At 40.0% G+C, this 10,395-nt stretch overlaps 1 protein-coding gene across 1 annotated transcript; it reads left to right on the forward strand.

Annotated features, from left to right (window-relative positions):
- The first annotated feature begins 8,230 nt into the window (after positions 1 to 8,230).
- LOC112171219 lies at positions 8,231 to 10,063 on the forward strand. Its single transcript, XM_024308429.1, has one exon. The coding sequence runs from the start codon at positions 8,231 to 8,233 to the stop codon at positions 10,061 to 10,063; it is 1,833 nt and encodes a 610-aa protein (XP_024164197.1).
- Positions 10,064 to 10,395: the final 332 nt, after the last annotated feature.

Below are 10,395 nucleotides of genomic sequence, written 5' to 3' on the forward strand. Positions count from 1 at the left end.
AGAACTCCTTTTCCATTTGCTCCTAGCTGTCAATGGATTTAGACTCTAATTCTGTAAACCATTCGAATGCTGTCCCTAAGAGTGAGAGAACGAATTGTTTCACAAGATAGTCTCTGTTAGGTCCATAATTACCTACTAATTATTCCCCTAATCTTGCACTTTTTCTTAACCTTTGTGTTTATTTATATATCTTTATTATGTTTTCCTTATCATGCTAGGAAATAATGGAGGAGCTTGGAAATACACTAAAAAGTCAACTTTAGCACATTTTCCTACTCCGACTAGGAGAAACCAAGCTAGGCAAGGAAGGAGGAGTGGCAGACTGACCAAATGAACTTCAAATGAGTTGAAACTTTTTAAATCTATTCTAGACATCCTAAGGATAATTTCTTATGAAGAATGCAAGAGCTATTTCAGAGTGGAAGGCCTTCAAAAGATTAGCACAAGTTTCTGACTAAAATACAAAATTGCAAAACCTGACCTGTTCGGATTCCGTCAGAATTTCAGGCCAAAACACGGCAAACTAAGCTCTGAAATTTTACCTGGATGATCTACACTTATGGAGGAACATTTGGTATGAAGAAGTCAAAGGCCAATTCCAAACTCTCGGTGGAGATTCAATTGAAGGAAGAAATGAGAAGAAAGTGCGCAAACGGACAAAAAATGGGTCAACGGTGGTCAACGCCAGATTCTGGACATTTCCGGCCAAGTTGGCCTGCCAAGAACAAGTGTGGAGGACAGGAAAGAGCTGATTAGGGTTAGAGACTTTAGGTGGGAAGACTTGAGGTCTAGGTTATTTTGAAATTCCAAATTTGAAAGATGACAAGTAGTCTAATTCTTACACCTTACACCTTTGTCTTCCATTTATTACCTTATTCCCCTACACAATGACCATTCTACCCTTACTTTTTCTCCTCCACCAAAATATCTATGGGCTTTCTAGGTCATTTCTATGTGGAGTTAAAAACAATATCCACATTTTGTGCTTACACATTTGTCAATCACATCTAGCCCTTCATTCCTTTGATCTCCACCCTTGATTTGAATTGCCTTAGCCTTTAAATAGCCCATTTTCTCTCCCAAAACCATTCACCCTTTTACTCTCTCACTTTGCAACATCAAAATCTCTCTTTTCTCTAGTTCTAGCATAGTTTCTCTCTAGTTTTTCATAGCTACTTCATAGTTCTTTAATTTTGTGTAAGAGAGGGGTGTGTAGCCACTTGGGTTTCACCAAAACCAAAGTTTCTACACACTTTGATCAATCACTTCTCTTGTTTCTCACACATTCAAGCCTTGTTCTTGAGATTTTGTGGATTTGTATAGTGATTTGGGTTCTCGAAACCGAAATCCCTATACTTTGAAGCTTTTCTCTTCTCATAGAGCATCTAGGAGACAAGGGAGACATCTTGTTCTATTGGTTTGGCTCCAAAAAGAGTCAAACCTGTAGGTATATAACTTGTTCTCCACTCTTTGCTCTCTTTTATTTGTTATTTATGATGTTTATGGCTTGTAGTTGTGTAAATATGAGTTGTGAGTAGTTGAATTTGGGGCTATAGGGCTAAGCCCTAGCCAAACTTGTGCACAAAAAGATGTAATCTTTATGTTCTTTGATGTTTATGCATGTTTTGAATCTTTTGGATACTATACTTTAAGAGTTAATTACTGGTTACTCCCTATACTTATAGGGTTTCGTGGTTTCAGTTCCTGACCTTTGAATTTCACTTAAAAAGTCCCTGAACTCTCAATTTCCTCCCATTTCGTCCCTGCCGTCAAACTCCGTCCAAATTGCCCGTTAAATTGTTGACGTGGCATTCCTTACTCGCTGAAATGTCTAATTTACCCTCACTTACTTTTTTTTTTCCTTCTCTCTCTCTCACTTTTTTTTTTTTAACCTCTTCTTTTTCCTCCTCTATTTATCTCTGTCTTCTTCTTCCAAAAACAAACCCAGCTCTCTCCATCTTCACTTCCTTCTCCCTCAACCTCCTCCATTTCTCTTCGTCCTTCGAACCCACCTCCACAACATCATCAACATTCACTTTAACTTCCAGAGGCCATTCACATAGGCCAAAACAGATGCAAATATGCAATTCAATGAATCAATCGATTCAATTCTCATTCATAGAGGCCAAAACATATGCAATTCAATTATTAATTAATCAATTGATTTAATTCAAATCCAAAATAGATACAGAGGCCAAATATTGATATTTCAAAACAGATACAGTAAGCAAAGTCATCCAAAACAGCTCAAACCTAGCAACTTAATCGAACCCAGAAACACCATAGCCCAAAATCAAAAACTTAAGAATGAGAAACTTTATCGCATCCAGCAACTTAACAAGAGATTCAAGAAATTCGAACCCAGAAATCGAGCTTGAAGAATCACCGAGCTTGAACCCAGAAATCGAACCCAAGATTTCTCCAAGCTTAAGTCACCGAGCTTCACAGAATCACAACTTGAGGAAGAATCAAAGAGATCAAACCAAGAGTGAAGAGTTCGAGCCTTCGACTGAATAGTGTAAACCCAGAAATTGTGAGATTGTGAGAATTATGATTCATGAGAGAGGTAGCAAATCAACTAAAAGTTTAAAACCCAGAAATTTGACTTACCAGTGAGGCAGCAAATCAACAATGTCACCGGCTGGGAGAGAGGCTGACAATAGATGGCTCGTGCAGCCGTGCCTGAGAGAGAGAGAGAGAGAGAGAGAGAGTATCATTGTTTTGATTTTGAACCTAAGAACCCTATCTTCGATTCTTCATCGATTTGGTTTTTAAGTTTCAAGAGAGCGCCTAGCCACCTCCTCTTGCCCTCCGCCGCTGAAGCCTCCAGATCTCGACCTCACGATCGTCTCTGCCAAGCACATGAAGAACGCCAACTGGAAGAACGACGACCTCAAGCCCTATGCAGTCTTCTAGGTCGACCCCGACCTCCTCCTCGCTACCAAATCTGACGATTCCGGCTCCACCCGACCCGTCTAGAATGAGGCTTCACTTTCCCCCTCTCCTTCTCCCTCCACGCCTTCCTCACCCTCGAAATCTTCCACTCCAAACCCTTCGACACTCCCAAACCCTTAGTCGGCTCTCTCCACCTCCCCCTCAAAGACCTACGCGACCTGGATAAATAGAGGAGGAAAGAGATGGAAGAAGAAGAGGTAAAAAGAAAAAAAGAAAAATAGAAGAGAGAGAGAGAGAGAGAGAGAGAGAAGAAAATAAATAAATTAAAAAAAAAAGTAAGTGAGGGTAAATTAGACATTTCAGTGCAAGAGGAATGCCATGTCAGCAATTTAACAGGCAATTTGGACGGAGCTTGACGGTAGGGACAAAATGGGAGGAAATTGAGAGTTCAGGGACTTTTTAGGTGAAATTCGAAGGTCAGGGACTGAAACGACGAAACCCTATAAGTATAGGGAGTAACCAATATTTAACTCATACTTTAATGTATCCTAAGTGTGTTCATATATTTATCACCTAGAAGCATGCTTTAGGAAGTTAATGAATCGGAAACATGAACTTGATAAACTCTTGATTCCGTGAGCATTTGTAGCTAAATAGGTGGTGGTTTAGCTTATTCCTATGGGAAGAACTCAGTTGCTTGAATTTTTTACCTTGAAACTAAAGCATGATGTTGTGAGTTTAGGTTACGGAAGAATTTAGGCTCATGGTACCATAGGTCATTTATAATCCGGAAGATTTGAATGGTATAAAGGTTGTGTAATTTAGCTTTGCTTCGGAAGATATTGTTAAAATTGCATGACTAGTTGATGTCTTGGTAGCTTCATCAAAGCACTAAGGAGAAATTTATCAAAACTTGTTGTTACATTAAATTTGGGTTATATTGTGTGCATGAGTAAGTCTAGGTGTGATGCCTAAGCCTCTATTTCTCTCTTAGATCAAAATCTCTATTTTTATTTGCATACTTAATTTTTGTGTACTTTTAATTTGTTCACATAAAAATTAAAATCAATCAAGCCATTCACTACCATAACTGTTAATACCATTCTCATGATCTTTAGCTTCCTAAGGGCTAAGGTTGTGACTTTGTAAAAAGGTAGATTGCATATTTTTTTCTAGGCTTTCTTGTAGTAATCTAGCTAGGGTGGAGTTTCCCCCAATCCCTTGGGTATGATACTCTACACTTTCCCTTACTCAAACTTGACCTTCTATACTTGGAAGTAAGTAACATCATACACAAATTTGCACACACTTTCATACTCAATGATGTCTCCAACAAGTTTTTGGCGCCTTGGCCGGGGATTGAGGTAAAACTCAATCCCTAGCTAATTGGTTGTCGTGGGACAATCAGTGTAGTTTATCTTTACTTTATTTTGTTATGTTTTATTGTAGTTTTCTTATTTTCGAATTTGTGTAAGTACTTTGGGTAAGTAGATGGTAAATTGTGGTAAGAAAGACTAAATTGAGCATGTCAAATTAAAATATATATATATATATTTATATATATATATAGTCTTGCTTATTTACTATTTTCTTATTACTTATTACAAGTTCACCTATTAGTATGTTTAAATTGGTTGTTGAAAGTAAAAAGTTGTAATTGCGGTAAAATTGGACTAATTGGAGCATATTGTACTTGAGAAAGTTAGCCTTAATTACTCATTCTTTTTACTTAAAACTTGTACCAATTTCGCTTTTAGCTTGGAAGTTTAAAATTGGGCTAAATACTGGTCACTACCTCGTACTTTAATTTCAAAATCAATTCAGTCCCTGGATTTCTAATTTCATCAAAAACACCCTTGCAATCTTATTTTTCATCAAATTGATCATTCCGTTAGTTAGAGGTGTTAACTTGCTGATGTAGCATGCCAACTCAGCTTTTGTGGGGCCCACATGCAAGCAAAAATTTCCAAATTAGCCTCAACACTCCATCTTCTTTAGGCTCTTGGACCTCTTCTCATACCTTCAAAACCAGTCAAAAGCAAAAGCAGTCAACTCAACTTATCATGAAGTTTCACCACAGGCTCTGCATCAAAATCTACTATGGATGGGGAGGTCTCCTCGTTAGTCGCCGTAGCGACGAGATAGAAGGAGGAGACATGATTCAGCGAAGAAGATGGGTGCCCAGAGAAAATTCTGGGTATCCAAAGTGACGGCACGTGGGCCGTTTTCAGGCATTGCCAAACGCCGTGGAAGTTGCCGATGGCTTGACAGAGGTTGCTGAGTAGGATGGTGGTGGACGTGAGGCACGATTGTGCTTGTAGAGCAGTGGTGGAGGAGAGAGAAAATCCCAAATCTACTTTCTCTCTCCTCTGAGTTTCCTGTAACTTGAAACCCAGAGACTAGAGATGGTGTGATTTTGATGTGAAGGAGATGAAAATCCCCCTCCCCTACTCGATTTTCACCCATTTAGCTTTCTAGAGTTTTGCTGATTTCGTCAAACTTTGAAGGAAGAGAGTAAGATTTCCTAATTTGGGAATTAGGTTTGAGTTCATAAGGCACATTGTCCACATTTTCCTCTCTTGGGTCGTCATATTCCTCTGGGTTCTCATCCTCGTTCCCGTCCTGATAAAAACGGGTCATTTTGATCCACGTTCCATCACCGTCATAGTATGATCCATGTGGATCAATCACCATTACTTCAAGCTTTGTAGCAATTTTAAGAACACAAATGGCCAACTCTATCTCGAACAACATACCTTGGAACCCCTGCATCTTTATTTTTTTTTTCAAATGATTATGTGAGAATGTAGAAAGATTCCCCATCTCTCCGTGATAGTCTGCAGCTTGTGTTGTTAGTACAAGTTCTTCCAAAACAGGTGCAGCCTTGAGAATATTTACTAAACTCCCAAGCTCAAAGTTTTCCATGAGGAGTTTCAACTTCACTTTCTTGAGGTTTTTAAATGTCAGAAAAGCTTGGGGTATATTTTCCAGAAGCCTGATATCCCAATGTAGAGCTTCAAACGCAGGACACTGTGTGAGATGCTTTAACACATGAGGTACTGGGTGAAATCAGGGAGAGAGAGCCAAGGCTAATTTGGGAATTTGCGCTTGCATGTGGGCCCCACAGAAGCTGAGTTGGCAGGCTACATCAGCAAGTTAACATCTCCAAATAACGGACTACTAACAGAATGATCAATTTGATGAAAAATAAGAGTGTAATGGTGTTTTTGATGAAATTATAAGTCCATGGACTAAATTGATTTTGAACCTAAAGTACGCGATAGTAACCAGTGTTTAGCCCTTTAAAATTTCTTTGAATTTGTCAAGGTATTTTAATTTCACTTCTTTAAGGTTTGAATTTAATTAGAACTTGTGGAGTAGGATTTTATCTTTGTACCGTCGAGTTTATTCACTTTTTACAAGTAGGCGCATCCGATTGCATTAATTGATCATGAGGAGTTACCAAAAAGTTCAGTGTTAGACAACACCCAAAGATGGATTCCTATTCCCCTTTTAAGTAAATTAGATCGGGATTTCACCATAGTAACGGATTGGTTCATCACTTTTCACCACTCGGCTCACCTTAAGAAGACGATGTCTAGGTAAGAGGCTAGGGATTTATCTCGGGTGTTGTGCCGTGTACTAAGTGAGCCTCTCTCTACCAAAGCCTCACCTACTCTTACCTAGTCATACTTTTTTAAGTGTTGCCGAAGGTTGAAGTGTCGAACTTTGAGCTTAAGTTTGGAACTACGTACGCCAAGCGTTGCACTTAGCTTGGAACTACGCCAAGCTCGTTACACCTAATTTGGAACCACGCCAAATTTGAAATCATTCTTCCATTTTCTTTTCTACTTACAAGTTCTTGCTAAATTCTTATCCTCTTAGAAGTGCTATTAAAGTTATATTGATAAAGGAAGGGAGGTTGAAAATAAACAAGTCTTTGAGCAAATTGCACATATTTGGGTAAAAAGCGTAAATAGTTAAGTAAGCTCTAACAATTGCAATTTGCAAAAGTTAGAAAGATTTGTGCAATTACTCTTTTTAAGTGTGTTAATTTGTATAGTTTATTGTATTCTTATTTACTAACACTTTTGACTCGTGTAATTCATAGGTGTATATGACTTTGTCCCCTCAACTTGGAAGTGGTTTACACACCATTCTAGAGCCTAACGATCAAGAGACACCACAAGGGCAATCACTTAAGGTCATGGCCCCTTCTTCATCTACTATCTATTCTAATCCGTTGGTTTGATCATTCGAGGAAGTTTCAAGTAGTTCAAGTGATAATTTGGAGAAAGGAAGTCCGGTTCTAGTTGTTAATAATCTAGCCACCTTAGATAGATTATTCAAGCTAGACCAAGAAGCAAGGGTTGCAAATCCAAGCCTTGGACCGAGAAAGTACCATATTGTGATGGCCGGTGAAGAGGAAAGAGAGGAAAGGGGAGAGAAAAGGCCAATAAGGGATTGTGCCTTACCATCATTGTCTACACATTCAAGATGCATTGTCTTACCACCATGTGCCTCTTCATTTGAGATGAAGCCAAGTTTCTTGCAAACACTTCCAACTTTTTATGGATTGCCAAACAATGATCCATATCACCATCTACTAGAGTTTGAGGAGGATTGTGCAAACATTAAGCTCAATGGAATGACGGAGGATGCTTTGAAGCTTCGGTTGTTTCCATGTTCCTTGAAGGAGAAAGCAAAGATGTGGCTCAACAAGTTGCCTTCGAATAGAATCCACCCTTGGGAAGAAATGCAAAGGAAGTTTATCACTAAGTACTTTCCACCAGGAAAAGAAAATGAGAGGAGGACCGCTTTGATGACTTTTAGAGAAGATTAAGATGAGTTATTTCACTAAGCATCGGAGAGGTTCAAGGACCTTGAGCTTGGTTTCCCTAACCATGGTCAAAGTCAAGACATGTTGATGAGCCTTTTCTATCAAGGATTGTCTTCGGAAACTAGAAGGAAGGTTGATAATGCAAGTGGTGGTGACTTCATGGATATGACCTCAAGAGAAGCACATAAAGTGTAGAGATACTAGCCGAGAGATCTCAATTGTGGGAAAATAACCCACAAGTTCGCAAGCCTTATACGTCACATGTGTCTCTAAGGGAAGCGACTCAACCAAAAACCAGTGGCATGTATGAAATCAAAGCATCAAGCTTGGATGTACATCATGAGTTCAAGAGGTTGGAAGATAGTCTTAACAAGAAATTTGATATGCTTTTGAAGCAAGGCAAGCAAGGGGTCCATGAGCAAGACAATGAGGTTCAAGGGCCATAAGTATGCTTGATTTGTGAGGGGGTGAACCATGATACTCTCTCTTGTCCACATGGAGATTGTTTCCCAGAATTATCGAAGGTGCAAGCAAATGGGGTACCAAAAGCCTAAGAATGATCCATACTCCAACACATATAATGTTGGGTGGAGAAACTACCCTAACTTTTCATGGGGTGGCAATCAAGGAGGCACACAAGGAGTAGGTTTTAGTGGCGGTAATTATGGAGGGGCTAGTGGAAGCCAAGGGTTTCAAGGCAATAAGGGTGTACTTGGTGGTGGTGCTTATCCTAGGCCAGCTTATCAAGCAAGGTCTCCATTCCAAGCTTCTATTCCTCCATCTCAAGGGGAAGCACCGAAGTCTAGCCTAAAGGAGATGCTTGCCAAAGTGCTAGCAAATCAAAATGAGATCATTCAAAGTGTTCGAAATGAGGTGGCATCCACTACCCAAGGTTTGCATAAGCTTGAAGCACAAGTTGGGCAATTGGCTAGTGAGATGAGAGAAAGGAAGCAAGGAGATTTGCCTTCCATGACCAAGAAGAATCCACGAGTCAACCAAGCCAAGGCAATCACAACTTTGAGAAGTGGGAAGGCATATGACAACAAGGTTATTCTTAATGATGATGATGTAGAGATGGATGCACTAAGGGAACCTTTGTTGACCCCCAAAGTGCCAAGAGTACCTCACGGGTTTGAAGAGAAGTCTAAGGGCATGAAGGAGAATATGAGACATGATGGAGTGATCAAAGACAAGACCAAGACCATGAATAATGGTGTCGGAGTAAGTAGGTCTAATCCAAGTGTTGAGGACATGCAAGAAGAAGTGTCACTTCCTTTTCCACAAGCGGTGTATCAAGAGAAAGCCTTGAGCAAAAAGGAGAAGAAGTCCATGGAGTGTTTTGATGTTTTCAAGAAGGTGGAGGTCAATATTCCTCTTCTTAATGCAATCAAGACTATTCCTACTTATCCCAAGTTTCTCAAAGATTTATGCACACATAAGAGATACAGTAGCAAGTTGATGAAGGATGACAAAGTATGCTTGAACGAGAGAATTAGTGTCGTACTTCAAAGGAGGTTACCTCCCAAGCTCAAGGATCCGAGATCCTTTACTATTCCTTGCAAGATTGGTGAGAAGCCATTTGAAAAGGCACTTATGGATTTGGGGGCAAGTATAAATTTGATGCCTTATGGAGTTTACAAGGAGCTTGGGTTAAGCAACATCAAACCTATCCAAAGTTCTCTCCAACTAGCCGATAGAAGTGTGGTGTATCCGAGAGGAGTCGTGGAGGATGTGCTAGTGCATTTGGACGAATTGGTCATACCGGCCGATTTTGTTATTCTTGACATGAAGGAAGTCTATCAAGATGATCTCCCTATCATCTTTGGTAGAGCTTTTATGGCCACGGCGGGGACAAAAATTGATGTCAAATTGGGCTTACTCACTATGACCGTGTATGACACCACTATTGGGTTCAAGATCTTTGTTGAATTGAGGAAGCCCATGAGGTTGCAAAAAGTCTATTCTATTGAAGTAGGGGATAACATTGAAGACTTGGTGGAACACACCTTTCGTGAGACTTCATCGAGTGATGCCTTAGAAGCGGCATTAGCACACTTCGGTATGGATTTTTGTGAAGAAGGTACTATGGAAGCCATTGAGCACCTTGATTCTTATCTTTCTATGGGTAGACCGACACTTGAGAATGGTTATTACACAAGGCATGAGGCTAATGAGGTTCATACCTCTAAGACTCATCTTTCCATTGATTCCTCTCCTCCGGTTGTAAGTTCAACTTCTATTAAGTTGAAGCTCCTTCCCTCACACTTGAATTATGTATATATTGATGATGCATCCACCAAAGTTACATGGGCCTGGCTAGGGTGTTAAAAGTAGGGGAAGAAGATAGCCATACGAATGAGCCTCCCAGGATCGGGTGATAGCCTTCCAGTCTAAAGCACTCTCATATACTCCCGTTATATACCCACACGCCACTAAGTGTAGCGATCAGGATACTGGGCTTTAGCATTACTGTCACAAAGACAGTAACCAGTGCCACAAAGGCGGACGGGCTTCGGTTATCCCATCACCTCGCCACAAAGGCGGACATCAATGCTAGCAATGATAATAGTCACCCAAAGTATGGCAAAAGAAAATCCGAAAACCACATAAATCCATAAATACATAAAGCTTCCCCATCTCTTGCAAATGAATTTCCAACG

This window comes from Rosa chinensis, chromosome 6, assembly GCF_002994745.2.
Source record: "Rosa chinensis cultivar Old Blush chromosome 6, RchiOBHm-V2, whole genome shotgun sequence".
In the NCBI taxonomy this organism is placed as follows: domain Eukaryota; kingdom Viridiplantae; phylum Streptophyta; class Magnoliopsida; order Rosales; family Rosaceae; genus Rosa; species Rosa chinensis.

Excerpts from the sequence above, each read along its gene's own strand:
- LOC112171219 (XM_024308429.1), top strand. The coding sequence starts at position 8,231 with ATGGAGATTGTTTCCCAGAATTATCGAAGGTGCAAGCAAATGGGGTAC.